The sequence below is a fragment of the Zingiber officinale genome, chromosome 8A (genome assembly GCF_018446385.1).
Source record: "Zingiber officinale cultivar Zhangliang chromosome 8A, Zo_v1.1, whole genome shotgun sequence".
In the NCBI taxonomy this organism is placed as follows: Eukaryota; Viridiplantae; Streptophyta; class Magnoliopsida; order Zingiberales; family Zingiberaceae; genus Zingiber; species Zingiber officinale.
This window is the reverse complement of record NC_056000.1, coordinates 15,952,989-15,972,780: the sequence shown is the minus strand read 5'-3', so window position 1 is coordinate 15,972,780 and position 19,792 is coordinate 15,952,989. Positions and strand designations below refer to the sequence as shown.

At 44.1% G+C, this 19,792-nt stretch overlaps 1 protein-coding gene across 1 annotated transcript; it reads right to left on the bottom strand.

Moving 5' to 3' along the window:
• Nucleotides 1-12,698: 12,698 nt before the first annotated feature.
• LOC122010551 (extracellular ribonuclease LE-like) lies at nucleotides 12,699-13,968 on the bottom strand. Its single transcript, XM_042567074.1, has 4 exons — nucleotides 13,861-13,968; nucleotides 13,634-13,789; nucleotides 13,060-13,258; nucleotides 12,699-12,966 (listed from the first exon to the last, which is right to left on the bottom strand). Exons 1-4 carry the CDS (start codon nucleotides 13,966-13,968, stop codon nucleotides 12,740-12,742), a joined length of 690 nt encoding a protein of 229 aa, XP_042423008.1. The 3' UTR covers nucleotides 12,699-12,739.
• Between the last annotated feature and the right edge of the window lie 5,824 nt (nucleotides 13,969-19,792).

Here is a 19,792-nt window from a genome sequence, read left to right as displayed (position 1 = left end):
GAGTTACCTACCAGCGGCTCATGAACAAGGTGTTTAGGAGGCAGATCGGCCGCAATATAGAGATATACGTCGACGATATCCTAATTAAATCCCTCCGAGCTGCTGATCTTTATGCAGATATCAAGGAGACCTGTCAGACCCTCCGAACATATGGAAGCAAGCTGAATCCCCAGAAGTGTCCGTTCGGCGCAAGGAGTGAGCATTTCTTGGGATATATAGTCACAGAGCGAGGGATTGGGGCCAACCCCAGCAAAGTAAAGGCACTCCAAGATATGCTGTCTCCGAGAAGTCTAAAAGAAGCCCAACGTCTTACCGGACGGATAACAGCTTTATCGAGGTTCATCTCGAAATCTGCCGACTGGAGCTTGCCCTTTTTCAAAATCCTACGTCGAGCCACAAAGTTTCAATGGAACGAAGAATGTGATCGGACGTTCGAAGAACTCAAGTCTTATCTCAATTCTTTGCCTGTGATCGCCAAGTCGGTTGCTGGTGAGCCCCTAAGGATTTACCTATCCTCGACCGAGCATGCGATCGGCTCGGCTCTTATAAGGGCGAACGGCGAGGAGCAGCCTGTATACTTCTTGAGTCATATATTGAAAGACGCTGAAACTCACTACACCGGTCTCGAAAAGCTTGCATTTGCATTAATACTAGCCGCTCGGAGGCTTCGCCCACACTTCCTTGCGCACACTATCATAGTAAGGACCAACAGTCCTCTAGGACGAGTCCTTCTCAACCCAGAAGCGTCCGGACGGCTAATCAAGTGGACAATAGAGCTTAGCGAATTCGACATCCAGTATCAACCCCGAACGGCTATTAAGGCGCAGTCTTTGGCAGATTTCGTCACCAAAGTGCAAAACCTCGAGCCTGAGGTCACGTGGCGGATATATGTGGACGGGTCGTCCACTCGGCGAGGAGGTGGAATTGGTATACTGTTAGTTTCTCCTCGAGACAAACGGATTCATCTAGTCGTCCAACTAGATTATCGGGCAACCAATAATGAGGCCGAGTATGAGACTCTTATAGCCGGCTTACAGGCCGCTCGGCATGTGGGAGCCATCAGGGTATTGATCCACTCAGATTCTCAGCTTGCCGCTCAGCAACTTGTCGGAATCTTTGAGATAAGCAACCCAAGGCTCAGACTCTACGCCGAGGCATTTGAGAGGCTAAAGGGCAATTTCGAGGAAGTGTTCATATAGAAGATTCCCCGATCAGAAAATTAAGAGGCTGATGATTTAGCCAAGCTCGCCAATTCCATATCACCGGTCGTCATTCAGCAATCAGTCGAATAGGTAGCCCTAATAGCTCACATAGACAGGATGGAAGGGTTCGCCTTTCCCCATGATTGGCGGACGACCATAACGGAGTTCTTGAAGTCCGGGGCCACACCCTTCGATCGGGAAGAAACACATCTGCTTCGTAGAAGAGTTAGTCGTTTCGTCTTGATTGGAGAACAGCTTTATAAGAAAGCATTCTCCATGCCTTTACTTAAGTGCGTCGGTCCGGAAGATGTCGACTATATACTACAAGAGGTGCATCAAGGGTCCTGCGGAGGACATCCAGGCGACCGCTCATTAGCAAGAAAGGTCCTTTTAGCCAGGTACTTTTGGCCGACACTCCAGGAAGACGCTGCTCGGATAGTCAGCATGTGTCTGTCCTGCCAAAAATACCATAGCTTCTCGCATTGACCGACGGAAGAGATGATGGCATCCACCGTGTCCTACCCGTTCGACCAGTGAGGCATGGACATTGTAGGGTCGTTTCCTATGGCACCCGGGCATCGAAAATTCTTACTAGTGGCGGTTGACTATTTCTCCAAGTGGGTCGAGGTTGAGCCATTAGCGAAAATAACAGAACAGATGGTCAAGAAATTCATCTGGCAGCATATCATCTGTCACTTCGGCATTCCCCGTCGGCTCATTTCGGACAATGGGAGACAGTTCTCAGGTTAGCAACTAAAGGAATGGTGCGAAGGGTACGACATCCAACAGGCTTTTACCTCTGTAGCATACCCGCAGAGTAACGGGCAAGCCGAGGTAGTGAATCGGGAAATCTTACAGATTCTTTGAGCTCAGCTCGATCATGAAGGGGGAAGCTGGGTGGACGAGCTGCCGAGTGTATTATGGGTGATCCGCACAACGCCTAAGGAAGTGACGGGGGTCACCCCATTCCACTTGGTATACAAAGGAGAAGTCGTCATCCCGGTCAAAGTTGGAATAGAGTCCGACCGGATCTAACGCTACAGCGAGGATAACGCCGAACGGAGGTAACTGGAGCTAGACTTGGTGGACGAGACGCGAGCCAAGGCGGTCGTCCGGCTGATGACGTATCGACAAAAAATGAAGCAGAACTACAACAGGCGAGTGATACCCAGATCATTTCAGGTCGGTGACTTCGTTTGGAAGAAAGTCAAGCCGGTTGGCGACGCCACCAAGCTGGAGGACCCATGGGCTGGACCATTCAAGGTTGTGGAAAAGCTCCGCTAGGGGGCATATTATTTGGAAGACGAGAACGAGCGGTGACTAGAGTGCCCATGGAGTGCTATCCACTTGCAGCCATACCGAGCTGGATGAAAGGTGCAATAAGCCAATAATGTAAATAATACCCTGTACCCTTGCATTCTCCTGCGCCTTTTCATTACAGGCTGAAAAACAAAAGTGCAACGTTCGCTGAATTTACCGCCAAACGGCCAGTCCTCAAGATCTCACAAGACCGTCAAGCGGCGACGTTAAACCCTGTTAGTCCCTTTGGAGGCCGGTAAGAGAGGAGGGGTGAATTGCCCTACAAAATAAAACTTGAACCTTTCTCGGATTTCAACTATATAATGAACACTTGTAATAAATAAATAAGAGAGACTAAGTAAAGAAAAACAGACACCAGAGTTTTACTTGGTTTGCAATCAGGGGATTGCTAATCCAAGGAAAGTAAGCACACTATCTGATTCTCCTCTGGGCGGAGTAGCCTCTTTACAACGTTGACAGCACAAATAAAAAGAACAGAATTGAAAGCACAGAAAGAATTGATTACAAGTGAGTTGTTTTTCAGCTTCTGGACCAAGGCTATATTTATAGCCTTGGTTGGGGCGCCTGGAAGGGTTCCGGGCGCCATGGGGGGATAAAACTTATCCCCCAACGTTCAGATCGAGTCAAAACTCGATCTGGTCAACTTTGCTGCTCAGGGCACCCCGGAGGGTTCCGGGCGCCCCGGAGGGGTCCGGGTGCCTCGGAGGGTTCCGGGCGCCCCGGACCCCAAAAGTCAACTCTTGTTGACTTTTTCCGTCCAGTCGCTCCGCTTCGGTTCAGCTCGTCTCGGTCCGGGTTTTCTGTTCCGGCTCCACTAGCTTGGGTGATCTCGGCCATCCGGAATAGGGCTCACCCGAACCCATGTTCCGGCCTTCTCCTCGAGCAGCCTTCCTTCTCGGTTTCTCGTCCCTCGAACGCCGCGCACGTTCTTCTCGTCCACTGGTGTACTCTTCCGCGGTCACCTCGTCCCTCGGACGCACCGAGCCCGTCGGCTCTCTCCCCGTGCCGTCCTTCTCGCTAGCCGCGTCTTCCGCTCGACTTCCTGTGTTCCTAAGCTCCTGCACACTTAGACACAAGGGTTAAACAAAACGCAGGACCTAACTTAGCTTGTTTGATCACATCAAAACACCTTGGGGTTCCAACAATCTCCCCCTTTTTGATGTGAGCAACCCAAGTTAAGTTAGGGTAACCATATGCAATAAAAATAATTTATATTCAAATAAGTCCAAATATTTTTCAATTAAAAAAATCATAGTATTATAGTACCTCCTCCTAGACTTAACATACTTCTCCCCCTTTGATCACATAAAAATTGGGGTTATAAACAAGTCTAAGGTCAATTCAAACAAGAACTTTTAAGTGTAAAAGACACTCTTCAGAATTTTTCGTTCGAAAAAGAATATTTTTCAGATAAGAACAGTCATAAGTGTTAAAAAAAAATTTAAGTTTTAAAACTTATCTCAGCATTCCCAAAAAAAATTTTCTAATTAAAAAAATGATAAGGCAATATTATAAAAAAAAACTCTAAGTTAACTTTTATAAAAAAAAATCTAAGTCAATTTTTTTAAAAAAAATTCTAAGATAATAAAAAATTTCTAAGTTAAGTTAAATTTTTTTTTAAAAATATTTTTTAACACAAATTGAATAACTCTTTTAAAGATTAAGTAATTTAAATTAACGCTTTTCAGTTAGTCAATTAAACATTTCATTTCGATACTTGGCTTCCAGGTCGTGGCGAGACACTAGGCCTTCTTGGTTATTGGAGCAACAACCACATCCTTAGACAAAGCTTCATAAAGAAATTAGTTGTTTAATTTCCTTGCTGAAAATGCTAAGTCTAATTTTAATTTTAAATTAAATAAGTTTTTGGAACCCAATAGAGGTTTCTACCTACAGGATTAACCAAGTATTTCCTAGGTATATAGATTTTTGATATATTTTTAATTTGACTTTGATGAAATCTATAATACCAATTTAAACATTTATAATTTCTAAAAGTAGAAATATTTGAACCATTAGATTTTTTCAATCTTTCTATTTCTTCTTTTAGTTTTTCATTTTCAATTTTCAATTTTTTAAAATCCTCTATAAGACATGATTTTGCCAAAATTCTCTTTGTTTCTAAAATTTCATTTTCTTATTTGGCATTTTTATTTTCTAATTTATGCATGGATTTAGTCATAGCTTTGATACCAAAGTAAAGTTCATCAGGGGATAAGAGGCATACATCACTTACCATATCAGACTTGAAGCCTGAATCTCCCCCTGCTTCGCTACTTCCATCTGAGGTCGCTCCCCCTTCATCGATGTTGGGTTCTGATGTACTTTGTCCTTCTTGGCTTGTCATCAGTGCAATCCCCGCATATTCTTGAGCTTCTGATTCAGATGAAGAAGTGTCATCCCAAGTTGCTTTTAGGTTCTGTTTCTTGGGTGTCTTCATTTTGGCCTTCTTGAGTTCTGGGCAGTCTTCCCTTAGGTGTCCCTCCTTCTGACACTGGTAGCACCGTACCTTTCTTCTACCTTTTTGATTCTTTTTATTCTGCATTTTAAATTTATTAGATCTAAAAAACTTTTTAAAGTTTCTTACCATGTACGCTTCTTGATCATCTTCGGAGTCTGACTCGGGTTCATCCTTGTTGGTTGCGTTCAGTGCCATAGTCTGGGTTGTGTCCTTTCATATCTCTGCATATCTAGTTTCGTGTAATTCAAGGGTAGAAAACAACTCTTCTAAAGTACTTACCTCCAGGTCTTTTGAGATGTAGTAAGCATCGACGATTGATGTCCACTCCGAAGTTCTTGGAAACCCGTTGAGCGCGTAGCGTATAGTGTCCCGGTTTGTTACCGTTTCACCAAGGTTTTCGAGACCAGTAACTAGTTCTTTTACCTTTGCATGTAGACCGACTACTTTCTCACCTTTCTCCAGACGGATATTCATTAGTTTGTTGCGGAGGATGTCCCTTCTAGCGAGCTTTGCTTCGGACGTGCCTTCGTGGAGTTCCAAGAACTTCTCCCAAAGTTCTTTAGCAGATAAATAGTTTCCGATGCGGTTGACCTCTTGAGGTGGTAACATGCTCAGCAGGTGATGTTCCGCACGGCTGTTTGCTACCGACTCATTCTGCTCCTTCTTTGTCCAATCGCTCTCTTCTTTTTCTTTTCCATCTTTATCTATTGGAGCTACAAAACCATATTTCATAATAAACCGAATTTCAAAATATATTTTTAGGAATACCTCCATACGACGCTTCCAGTTTGCAAAGTTCCCCTCGAATTTTGGTGGGACAATACTTGGTTCGGCCATCTTGTTGCTTCGATCGGCGGTTAGTCCTCCTGAAGCGCCTTGCTCTGATACCACTTGTTGGTCCCTTTGGAGGCCGGCAAGAGGGGAGGGGTGAATTGCCCTACAAAATAATACTCGAACCTTTCTCGGATTTCAACTATATAAGGAACACTTGTAATAAATAAATAAGAGAGACTAAGTAAAGAAAAACAGACACCAGAGTTTTACTTGGTTTGCAATCAGGGGATTGCTAATCCAAGGAAAGTAAGTGCACTATCTGATTCTCCTTTGGGTGGAGTAACCTCTTTACAACGTTGACAGCACAAATAAAAATAACAGAATTGAAAGCACAGAAAGAATTGATTACAAGTGAGTTGTTTTTCAGCTTCTGGACCAAGGCTATATTTATAACCTTGGTCGGGGCGCCTGGAAGGGTTCCGGGCGCCCTGGGGGATAAAACTTATCCCCCAACGTTCAGATGGAGTCAAAACTCGATCTGGTCAACTTTGCTGCTCAGGGCGCCCCGGACCCCAAAAGTCAACTCTAGTTGACTTTTTTCGTCCAGTCGCTCCGCTTCGGTTTAGCTCGTCTCGGTCCGGATTTTCTGTTCCGGCTCCACTAGCTTGGGTGATCTCGGCCATCCGGAATAGGGCTCACCCGAACCCATGTTTCGGCCTTCTCCTCGAGCAGCCTTCCTTCCCGGTTTCTCGTCCCTCGAACGCCGCGCACGTTCTTCTCGTCCACCGGTGTACTCTTCCGCGGTCACCTCGTCCCTCGGACGTACCGAGCCCGTCGGCTCTCTCCCCGTGCCGTCCTTCTAGCTAGCCGCGTCTTTCGCTCGACTTCCTGTGTTCCTAAACTCCTGCACACTTAGACACAAAGGTTAAACAAAACGCAAGACCTAACTTAGCTTGTTTGATCACATCAAAACACCTTGGGGTTTCAACAAACCCAAGAGTCGAGTGGCGACTATAAACCCTAGGGTCGAAGCGGAGACCATAAACACCCCGCCATGAAAACCGTCGAGCGACGACGTTAAACCCAAGAGTCGAGCAGTGACGTTAAACCCAAGGGTCGAAGCGACGACCATAAATACCCCGCCCTGAAGACCGTCGAGCGGCGACTATAAACCCCAGGGTCAAAGCGGCGACCATAAACACCCCGCTCTGAACACCGTCGAGCGGCGACGTTAAACCCAAGAGTCTAGCGGCGACTATAAACCCCAGGGTCGGAGTGGCGACCGTAAATACCCCGCCTTGAAGACCGTCGAGCAGCGACGTTAAACCCTAGAGTCGAGCGGCGACTATAAAACCCCGCTACAAAATGTTTAAATCAGACATGAACTTGGGCCCTCCAAACGAGAAGGGGTAATCCTAAACCCAAAAGCCGAGCGGCTGATCAAAGGTCAAAAGATAAAAAAGCGCGTAAGAATATAGTGGCGATTGGAGGAACAAGGAGCCCGCTCGGGCATATCCAGTGAAGGAACAAACAGGACCGAAAAGTGAAAGTTCATTAGTCAAAATATGCCGAACGACAAGTACATATCATCGACTTCATTCCAGATAATCAAAGACCTCATCGGGCATCGTGGTGAGGAGCCCGACACGGTCTTGGACAGGGATGTTGAAGTCTTCAGGGAGACTGCCCTTGGTCTTCAGATGATCGACCGTGGCAGTGACGGTCAACTCAAACGTATGGACAAACTGATCACAGGCCTTCTTTACAAATTCTTCCGAGCGGATATACTTCTGCTTCATAGCAACGAATCGGCTCGGCTCGGCGTCCTGATATTCCTTTAAGGAAGCATGGGAGGCCTCGAGAGCAGTTTGAGAGGTTTTCAACTCCTCTCGCAGAGTAGTCACCTCAACCGAGCGGTCATTCCGCTCAACATTGAGTAGATCGGTCAGGTCCTTGACTTTTAGCTCCAGGGCTCGAGCCTCGACTTTCTTCGCATCCAGGTCGGATATGACCCTAAGCTTTCTGGTGGTGGTCAGCTTGATCTTGCGATCATAAGATTTGACCTTATTTTCCAACTGCTCCACCATGCTCTGTCGATCGGATGAGGTCTTCCGCTCGTCCTCCAAGAGTCTCTAGGTCTGAGCTAGGTCCTCCTGCAGCTCGGCGTATGAGGGTCCCTAGCAGGAGCTCCTCCAGAGAGTTTGAACTTCTTGAGCTCATCTTCCAAAAAGGCCAGGTGGTTGCATATCGCCACACTCTCCACCCAGTACTACAAGTCAAGGACATGTTAATGTCGAACGGAAGTAAGATATAGATAAGCAAAGGGGAAAACTTACTCCTGTAGCATAGGACATATGGTTGCTGTCGAGCAGCCCTGGGGGCACGGTCGCAACCCGAGCGCGGGCATCCTCCCAAACCTTGGCCAGCGGCCAGCGGCCCGCGGATAACTATTTGGTGTTCAGGAGTCGTGGGTTGATCGGCGGGCGACAAGAGCTCCTCAGTCGGGAGGTGCAAGAGGGCCTTTATGGATCATCGACCGCTCAGGGACAACTGAGCAGAGGCCGACGGACCAGAGGATTGGCCGGTCGGAGTAGATTGGATTCCTGATCGCCAAATTCTCTTGCAGGTTGGGGGCAGAACTTTGAGGGGCTGAACGATGATCGGGTCGGATGGCAGGTCGTTTGATCGGAGGAGATCGCTTTCGCCGTGCTCGAAACGACTGTAGAAGATGGGGCGTCCACTTGCTCGGGAGCGCCGATGGCCGAAGCAGCTGACCGAGAGGGGGTGTCCGACCGGCGTCGTTTGCAAGTGGCCAAGGTTTCTTCTGACGATGAGCCCCCGCTTGGACAGTGGGGGGTGCATCCCTGAAGGGGAGTCCGCTACCTCTTTACCCTTGGCCCGAGTGCTAGATCCCTCACCAACAGTTGGCACCTCTTCGCTTTCGCCCTCATGTGAGCCGACCGGCGTAATGCCGAGCCGCTCCATTTCCTTGGCCGCGGCTGCCTTGGCCTCAGCGGCCTTGAGCTTCATCAAGCTGATCGCTACCAACTTCATTAGGACGTTAGCTGCAAAAGAAAAAGGGTAAATCAGTTAGACCCAAAGAAAGTGGTAAAGTGAAATTCCTTACCAATGCCACTCGGGAGGCCCGTTTGGATCGGGCTCAACCCGAACATATACAAAACGCCCTCAGGTAGCAGCTTTGTGGATATTGAATTTTAAACCGGCCAGCAGGCTGGCCACACGGAGGTACTCTGACCAGGTCCTGTATCTCGTCAGCTCTGGTGGAAGCGGAACGACAGTCTGCCACTGGGTTCGGGAGCGGGGCCGCTCGGGAAGACGTGGGTAGAAAAAATATTTCTTCCAATGTTTATTAGAGGAAGACATCTTATCGAAGAAAACCAAGCCGATCCGAGATTGAAAAAGAAAAGTGTCAAATTCGGATTGCTTAGGATAATAGAAATAGTGGAAGATCTGGGGCCTAAGGGGAATGTTATGCACTCGGAACGGGACCACTACGCCACACAACAAACGGAAAGAGTTGGGGGCGAGTTGGCGAGCGGGATGCGGAAGTATTCACAAACTTCAATAAAGAATGGATGGATAGGAAAGCACAGGCCGACAACAAATTAGCCTCAGAAAAAACACACTGTGTTGGCCTGCGGTGTATGAGGCTGGTCGGACGGTCCGGCCAGAATGATTTCGTGGTCGGATGGGATGTCGAAAGCATTGATCAAGCTCGCCACGTCCTCCTCGTCAAACCTGGTCTCCATGGTGGTGTACCAGAGACCAGGGGCGGGATCGACCGACTGAGGAGAACTTGCCATGATCGAGAAAGAAAAGAACAGTGTCTGATGAAAAGATCACCGGGGCAACTAAGGAATAGGGTCGACGCAGAACACCGAAAAATGCGAGAGAACAAAAAGGAAAGAAGGAAGCTTACAAGAAAAGGGAAGTTGAAGATCATCGGAGCACTCAACACAGGATCGTCGGAGCACTTGACGCAGAATTACCGGAGCACGCGAGCAAGCAGCAGCAGCAATAAGACAGAGGTCGGCGTATCGGGCTTATAAAGGGAGAGCTCAGCTAAGCGGCCCGTCTGATCTAGGTCGCGGAGACCAACGCGCGCATCCGACCGTTGATTTTGAATGGCCGCCTGTCATGTCAACGCAAACCCTTCGATCGCAGGGCAAAGGCGGCGGTGATACGTGGCATCCGCCCATTGGGCGCATTTAATGAACGGCATAACCCGTGTGCTCTGCCTTAATGGCAAGGATTTGCATGGATTTTGAGGCGATTTGGATGATGTCATCTTTGACGATCTGCGGATCAAGATGCGAAACAGCAAAAGTAGCAAGTGCCAACGTGCGAGTCGTCGCTCGGCATACGAGAGCACCGTTCGGGATGTTCGCCACTTTTGAATGAGTCGATCGAACCATCTTTCAGTGCCCTGACCGATCGGTCGACTGGGCACTAGGCTACTTGTCCAGTCAGTTAGACTTTCAGCCTCCTTCGACTAGACTTGAGGGGGAGGCAGGTGATCCGACGGTAAGATAGGGCCCCCGCCCGGTAGAGGGTTTTAGGCCACATGTGACGTCAAAGTCAACAGTCAAGGTAAAAGTCAACGATCATCACCTCAGCTCGGCTCGGCTTAAGTCCAAGCTCCCGACGCTCGGCGGGTGACTAGCACGGCTTAATAGTAGGGGACAAAGGCTGAGCGGTTTTCGTCTCGATGGAGCGGGAACCATGGTCATCTAGGTTCTCCCGTTCGCCTGGGCAGCGTCGGGGCCGCCGTATGATTGGCTGAGCAGATGTCCCGCTCAACCGACCGCGACGTTAGCCGAACGGTTCTTCCGTCCGGCTTGGGACAAGACAAAAGAGGCAGGTAACTCTCTTCCTCGAGACAAGCGTCGCTGATAGGCAGCATGGTCGGCGGTCGGATCAGATAGAGAATCGTACGACGGAAGTTTTCACTATCACGTCAGGGATATGCTCGTACTATTGAGGTATGATGTCAGACGTACTTTTCTGACACACTCCTTACCGGTATGCTTTGAGAAGCGTGCACGTCTCGATAAGCGTGTATGCGCCTTCAGGGAGCCCTATATAAGGACCCCCAGACTCCAACGGAGGTATGCACTATTCATCACTGTACTACAGTTCTCGTCACTCTCTTTCGATTTCTTATCGCCGGGAGCTGACTTGAGCGTCTGAGGACCGCCACCGGGAATCCCTTTCCGGCTCGATTTTGTGCTTGCAGGTTCTCGCCGGAGGTCTACGTCACTCAGAGGGTCACACGGAGTCAACGAGAGCATCACATCTCCAGCAACCATCGACTCAGCACTCGGACAGAATCAACACTGATAAATAAAAAAAATAATTGACCGTTCTAGAATTATATTCAGTTATATAAATCGTAAATCTATTTTAATGATCGTAATATTCATTTGGTCATTTTATATTTTAAATCCATTTATAAAAGTTTATTTATCAATTAATTATATTATATAAGGATTAATTTACATGAGGTAAAATGTGATTTAAAATATATATATATATATATATATATATATATAAAAGTAAGGATTCCACGACGGGACAGATCCTCGGGTAAAAAAAATGAACTAAAAGATAGATTATTTGTAATTACGGTCGTAATTGGTTGTGATCCATCTCTAGATTTATCGTCCCTTCAAAATTATAATTTGGGTCGGGATATGTGGCTGGAGGCCATCGGCGGTGGACAAGTGGTCAGACAGCCTAGCACCGAGCGGGAGGAGGGGGTGCCTCCGGATGGCCTCCAGCTACCCGCTCCGATCCAAACTATAATCTAAATAGGACGATGAATTCTGGGAGAGATCATAATCAATTATGATCGGATCGCGATCATAATTCGATTGTAATTATAAATGAGATCTTGGCTCTTCCATGACATGCATGCTAACTACTTGCCATTCGATGTCGCAGCGCGTACAGCGATCAGGGAAGATGATCCTATTAAAATGGCATCATCTTCTTTATCAAAGCAACACTATATAAAATGAGTGTGAGCAGGTAAGACACGGTCCGGGTGCTTAGGAGTTGACAATTTTCAGTTGATGCATATCCTCGAAAAAAAACTTTTGATGCATGGGACGAATATAATTAAAAATGAGAAGGGAAGAGAGGACTCCCCGGACAATGGTGCAGTGAACATTCTTCATTGTATTAATTGATTAATTCATTTCGAATAATGATTTGTAGGTCCAATTTTGAAGCAATGTTTACTCTTGTCTTGATGGTACAACTTAATTTTTTTTTACTTCAAAACATTTACAAGTCACTAGAAAAGGTTGGTCCTCACTCCTTATGGAACAAGCGCCCGGCACCTAGAGAATTAGTTCCAACTTAGTGTTTAAATATAGAACATTCATTAATTTCTCATACATAATGCCGGGATTTGTTGTATCATAAAGCTGTCGTGGTTTTCAAAGTAGAGATCATGAGTTGAAGACTAAAATAGGGAAGGGTAAATCATTCATCAATCAACTTGTGTTCAAGCTTATTGGTGGATAGCCGTTATACTCATGTCACTTAACGCCATGGCGTTCTTTTTAAGCTTTTGCAATTTGATTTTAGTGAAGCTATTAAAAGGAGGGTCCTCTTCTCGAGTATCTTTTTTACAAAGTCTTTTGTTGTCTATCTACTACTACTTACTACTATTTCTTCTTCATTTCAACACATTTTCCTTTCTATCTTTTCTTCTTCCTGTTTTACTACTGACACTTCCAACAAAACAAGTTCAGTTGCAGCGGCATTCTTTTGCACAAGAAGAATTAAAATTGTATCGCTTCTAAAAATTCATCAATGGATTATTTCCAACTTGCCATCCTTTATTCTAGCAATAATTTGAGAAAGAGTATGGAATAACTAGGCTTGCTAGTTCTTTCGATGCAATGATGTGTTATTTCATTTGAATAAGCTGCAAGAAGTTGATTACTTCGCATCAAAAGGAAGGGAACTCGATGCTTGATGAAGAACACTTGCTCCTTGGATAGACTGGGCAATCAGTGAGGTTAGTTGCTGAAGTGTCCACACACAGGTAGACTTGGAATAGTTGATTGTTCCCTGATTCATCCACATTGCACTCGATTCCAGGTGTGTAGCCAATTCCATCACTGATGGCACTGCGGATGCTATTGAGGCTGTATAGTTCACCATCTGGATGAATGCCTGCAGCCAGATATGGTCGGTGAGTGAGGACTAGGCATAAAGCATATATATATTTGCAATGGATTAATCATTGAGGACTGTGTTGGCAATCACCTGCATCTTCAAGGATCTGGAGAAGGTTGGTTTGCTTCTTCAACTGGAGGGATGCTTCGAAGTAAGAATGCTGGTCCAGAATGGACTCGGAGCAGGTGCCGTGCTTCTCCCATTCATGGCTCCAGAACTCAGAGCCGTCTGAACTGGGGCATGCCAAGGTTGGCCAGTTAGCTTTCATGCTGCTTAGTAAGTCTTTAATCTGCAGTTGTTTCTTCTTGTTTGTTAATACGAATATACTTCTAGTTTGATTCATTTTCTGAGTAATAATGTGCACATATGCAATGTCCATTTAACAGCAAATTAATCTACAATTTCCAGTTTATGACAGGATAAATATGCAAAACACTGAAAGCTTTAACAACATCAATAGGAAATTAGTGATTAGATTGCCAGTACAGATTCCCTGCCTGGCCGTTGCCTTTATCATATAATTGAATTCTTCCAAATTAAGCATTTGATAACAAGAAAATTTAGGATAAAGAAATGAACGGGAAACAGAACCATGTAAGGCAAGAAATGAAAGGAAATAGAACAGGAAAGGGACACTGACAAGAACTTGAACTTAGCACAGAACCTGGGAAGGATCATAAGGGCTGTCAGGATCACAATTGGAGGGGTAAGACCCATCGTTGTTGTTAGGCCACAACCCATGGATGCCAAAATCGGATGCCGGTTTTCCGCTGGTGGGATAGCAGCAACTTCGCCTTGAATCACAGTATGACCCGGGCCACTGTTTTCATTGTGAGTCATCAACGACATAGATTAAAAGAAGAAAAGAAGATGCTACGGAGTGATTTTAACCTGTTGGACAAAGTAAAAGAAGTCGAAGCTTTGCGCTGTGATTGTACACAGAGTTGACAAGAGAAGAGGGAGGAATAGAAGAGAGCGGGGAGAAGAGTTTCTTGTCATGGTTGTCGTTCAATTCCTTGGATTGCAAAAATGCCTCTCCAATATGTTATATACAGACATGGAAGGGGAGCATAAGAGCAGCATATTCCTAATGTTGCATTAAGAGGAATAAGTTAAGGCATTGCCAAACTCAGATTTTTAAATGTGGTGCAAATTAATTGTAATAAGAGAAAGAAGATCTCAAATCCAAATGAGACAGTTGGCACTCGAAATATGAATGTTTGGAAGCTGAGTGTTAAATTTGTATCTTAATCGCTGGCATCAAATTAAACGACCTTCCTGCTGAGAATGGGAGGAGCGTTATGTGGATTATTAAAAGAAAGAAGAGCTTGCAATCATTTTCTTTCCTTCAGAGCACCGTTCACGCCCCGGCACCTCAACCTCAAGTTTGAACATGCCATCTTTTGTGCTTTTTCTGCTTTCCTTATTTTGTCAAATTAATAACTAGGGTCATGATCGGCCATAACACGATTAGGGAGCTTGTTTACACTCTTTCTTTGTTTTTTTCCCTTGCTAGAATAAGGTGCTGGTTTACTAGTTTTGTATAAATAATTCACTTGTTCAAATTTCACCCAGCTAATCTAAATATAAATGACCCGTCCTCCTGGGTAAGATGTTTCAGTATTCACGATAACAAACCTAAATACACTGAACCACAGTGGTAACAACAGCCATCAGCAACAACCATTACAGCATAAAATGTGGGAATTTGGATGGAAACAAAAAAATCAGAATAAGTATTCCAGCTAATTACCAATATGTATTAATGAAAGAACAGAGACTGAAATAGTGAAGAAATACTGCATCATACAAATAGCATCTGCGAGTTCTCATTATTACTACAGCCGCTGTGCTATAACACACAAGGAACTCGTTGATGGATAGAGAAGAAATCAGAAAAAATTATAGATATTTAATCATACGAAGTAAAAAAAGTAAATTAAGTCCAACATTTAAAAAAAAAAAAAAAAAAGAGCCCGTGCATTGTTTCCTTTCTTAATTTAAATTTTGTCTTTAGTATGAATATCAGAGTTATTGATTTCCTTTCCCCCCTTTTTGTAATCCCAAGTATTAACTTTTTGAACAGCTTAAATCTGGACGTGATCAATTTAGTCTTATAAAAAATTGTTTACCATTAGAATAAATTAAAAACGCTCATATTCAAACGGCTGTTTAAAGTTGTCATCCAATAAAAAAAAAAATTTACAATGCACAGCAGTTGGAATTGGTCAAGAGAGAAGGCACTCTCTTATTATCTGATATTATCAATCATTGAACACAAGAGGAGGAACGGAGTTCGGATGAGCAAAAAGGCTTGTAATATAGATGTTTAACAAAAAAAAAATCATTTCTGTTCCCTTCATTCAAATCTGGTATTCGAAGATTAGTCAGAGGAAGTAACAAAAAGTAAATTGAGTCCAACATGGCAAAAAAAGAAAAAAAAAAAAGAGAAAAAAAAAAAGCCTGTTGTATTGCATAATTGCATTGTTCTTGATTTAAATTTTGTCTTTAGTACTGAATATTAGAGTTATTGATTTCTTTTCCCTTGTTTTGTATTCCAGATATTCAACTATTTAAATTTTCAAATTAGTCAAATCAACTAATTCCGAAAGTGATGAGTCTATTCTTAGAGAAGTTTTCCATCAATCTCTAAGATAAATCAAAAAATGTTCACGCCTATCCAAGCAATCTTTGATAGGATGAATAGGGAAAGGACCGTCCCGAGGGGTCGGGGGTCAATAGGTTTCCATAGATGACTGTCAAAGTCTACGGTGAGTCAAAAAGCCAAATAGTTGGCCTAGTAGGGCCCCACACTCACAATCAGTCATACCAATTGGACAAGCTCTCTATAGACCCGACTCTCGGCGCGGACCAAACCCACTCAGAACTCAGCTCCCCTCTCTCCCGATCGGCCCTGCCGATCGGACAGCTTCTCTGTGGACCCCACTCCCGATGCGGACTAGACTCACATGAGACTCAACTCTCCTCTCTCACAATCGGCCTTATCGATCGAACATGCTCTCCATGGGCCCATTCCTAGCTTGGATCGGATTCCTCGGGACTCAACTCCCCTCTCTCCGGATCGTCCCTGTTAGGTCTGCAAACAAATTGAGCCGGCTCGTGAGCTTTTCGAGTCAGCTCGAAAATATTCGATTCGTATTCGAATTTATCGAATTCGAGCTGAACTCAAACATGTTCGAACTTTTTTTTCGAGTCGAACTTGAGCCCAAATTATATTGTTTGAGCCGTTCGCGAGCCTTAATATTTATTAATATAAGTTAAATATATATTAAAAAAATAAATTTCGACCCTTTTGAATCTATTTTCAAGCAATAATTCGAATAGTTCGCGAACATGTTCGAATATTTCGAGCCGAACTCGAACTCGAGCCCTAATTCGAACTGAACTCGAACCAAACATTTTGAATTTTTCGAGCTTCGAATCAAGCTCGAACTTGAATATACTTATTTCAAGTCGAATTCGAGCCTTAAATTTTTCTACATATTCAGCTCGATTCGGTTCGTTTACACCCCTAGTCCATGTCAATCAGACAGGATCTCCGTGGATTCCATTCCTGGCTTGAACCAAATTTGCTCCGGGCCCTGTTCCCAATCTCCAGATAAACCCTGCCGATCGAACAATCTCTCAATGCCCTAGTGCTCTACTCCTAACTCAGACCGGACTCACCCGGGGTTCTGCTCCCCTTTTTTCTCCCAATCAGTCTTATTGATCGAACATGTCATAAAAGAGTCAATAATAACTTGCTAGATAGCCCATAAAACTCTGCTCCCTTTGAGAATGTCACTTGGCCCAGTTAGGCTATATACAAAAATGAGCTTTCTGAGAAGTCCATCTTCTAGCTAATAACTCAAGAGGCCTCTCGGTCCAAAAGCCCAGTTACTATCATTAATACAGCACGTGGATTTGTTAGAGGACCATATCTATGTACAAATACTTACACAATACACCTTCTCCATACTGATGTGATTGATGGATGCGGTATAAGTATAATGATATGATAGATTGATTGATTATAGGATAATGCCTCATTAATGCAGAGATTGTGAGGGACATTATAAAAGGGGGTCTTCTTGGCATAGGTACGCGTGCACCTACATATGTATCTCCTTCTATTTGTTGCTGCTTGTTATCATCTTTGCGCCACTATCATTTCTGACTTGATTGTCAAAGTAGATGCGCTAGGAACCCCCTAAGCTGCTTACTGACGATTTCCTTCTTTTCTTAGGAGTTCATGAAGTCGGTCAATTTACACGTTGATGAGTGTAGATTGTGTATGTTTTTAAGTATCATTTATTATATATCTTGTTGCGTTTCATGAGCATAATTTGTATTCGCACATCCTATTCCTTTGGATTTTGTTACTTTTTTTTATTTAGGATAACTACTTTATGCTTGTTTCATTGATAAGACGTGAATCTGGAGTTAAAATGGAGTACTAAACATCAAGCTTCATTATCGAGTCAAGCACAAAAAGCATCTACAAAGAAAAAGATTCAAAAGACCATCAAAATGATATTTTAATCAAGGAACATGCTTCGGTAATGTCTCATGAGTGTTCATACGGAAGAAATTGGGCACAAAGCAGCCCTAAAACACTTTCCACAAAGCCCACCACGAGCACCCATGCTGCTAGGTAAGACTCGTGCCCAAATTGGGCATTTTTCCGAGCTGAACATGGGTGCCAATGTCGGGCACTACGAGTCGTGCTCGGTTTGGCCTACACTTTGGACCAAAAGTAAAATGGTCATAACGTTTAGCTCGATTCAAGTTATGGGTCAAAACATCTATGAAAATACAGATAATTTCAAGATATATAATTTTAATTCAGGGCCCAACCTAAGAAAACTAGGTCAAAGGGCCAGAAAACTCATTTTGGTGGAGCCATGTAAACCTACAGATCTGCACGGCTTGGGAGAGGGTAAAACAAACTCTTGTTTGAGTATCGTGGACCAGAGGACTTTATCCTCCTCCTTGGGAAAGGGGTTTCCCCCTCTAGGGGAAATTCTAGAGCAATCACCTTCATCCACTCCGATAATCCATCCACCTCTGGCACAAGGAACCACTCCGAAGACACCGGGAATTTCTTCTTAAGTATTTCTTATCTCTATTCTCTGATTTGAATTGTATGAATACTTTTATTAGTATCTTTGGTTTGTAATTCCTTTATAATAGAGTATTTCTTTTGATTTTAGGATATAAGGAGTAGCCCTTTTGTTATGTAAACATCTTTTCATTCAATCCATTGAGTTTACCTGCTACTTATTTGATGAAATGGGTATTTATGGTCCAGATCTACCGTATTAACACGATCTCAATGCCAAAAGTACGATATTCATATCCCATGAGGGTTTTGGGGATGAACCGAAAGGAGAATCCATACTTTCGACCCATAGAAAATTGAGATGCGGAGAGTCAGAAACGAAAGTGCAACTCGGTATGCCACGAGGAAGCCGTCATAGATTTTGATGGATCAAATCTAATTCATTATCACGTAGTAGGAAAAGTGGTTAATTAAAGGCCGAGGGATCGTGTCGCAGGGTTCCCCCTAAGTTTCGATCACTAGTTACGATCATTCTAAAAGTAGACAATGATTAGGATTTCTACGCCATTGTAGTATCAAAAGTTTACATCGGATGCCATAGGATGATCTACTTATATAAGTACCCATTGAGGATATGAAATAAAATATAAATTAGGTGTTGATGATCATTTGGGTGAAGCTGAAGTCCTAGAATCACTTCCCCCTTCACCCACTTTTGTGACTTAGCTTTCTTCTCTGCCTCTCCCTTGACTCTCTCTTACTTGCATCTCTCTCTCAACTCTCTCTCTCTCTCTCTCTCTCCATAGATTGTTCATGACTTCAACCACCTTTGATTGTCTAGATAACTTATTTTATCATTATGACTAGTACTTGATTCACGATCCCTATGTATTCAATCTTTATTACTTGACAATATTTTCGTGCACTTCCGGATATGCACACATCACATGCCACATCACCACTGGTCCATCCTCATCGCTTCCAGACAAGATAAAATTTGGAACCATCTATGGCAACCTCTCTGCTTGATCCTAAACGTGAAGATGGACTACATCGGAAAAGTAACTTGTTGGTACAATTTGCAATAACGGTCTAACTCAGTTTTGATGAATGACAAGTGAGTTAAGTTATATGTTATCTTGATCTAACACATTTACTCAGTGCATAGGTTTTAGGATGTTTGATTCCCGATTGGCAGTCGGGATGTTAGATTCCCGATGGAAGAAGACAGGATGTGTGATTCCGGTAGATCAAAATATGTGATTCCCGATTAGAGAAGACCGGATATGCGATTCTTGTAGATCAGGATGTGTAATTCCCGAAATCCGAATGTGTGATTCTGGAGGTAACTCTACACCTGGCAAGTAGAGGTAAGTCACTGAAGGAGAGTGACTAAGTGAGGACGTATCTCCGTTCAAAGGGACAGTAGGCATTGGTCCGATTTAGGTCCATTTTGGAAACCTAAACCGAGATCTTAACTAGATCCTGGTTTCGGGAAGACATGATTTAATTACTAATCTCTACTATGATTGTGCTAACTCTACTTTGCAAGGTACACCTTGTATTATTGGACTAACATATTTTACAGGGCAAAATAAGCACAAAGGTCTCGGGTAAATAGTACCCAAGGTGTCTTCTAGGTGAAGGAAGGTGCCTTCCTACCGTTCATGGAAGGCGCCTTCAGTACTTTGGAAGGTGCCTTCCACAAGATAGATTTTGGACCTCGTCGCAGATAAAACACAGCAAAGTCAAGATCAGATT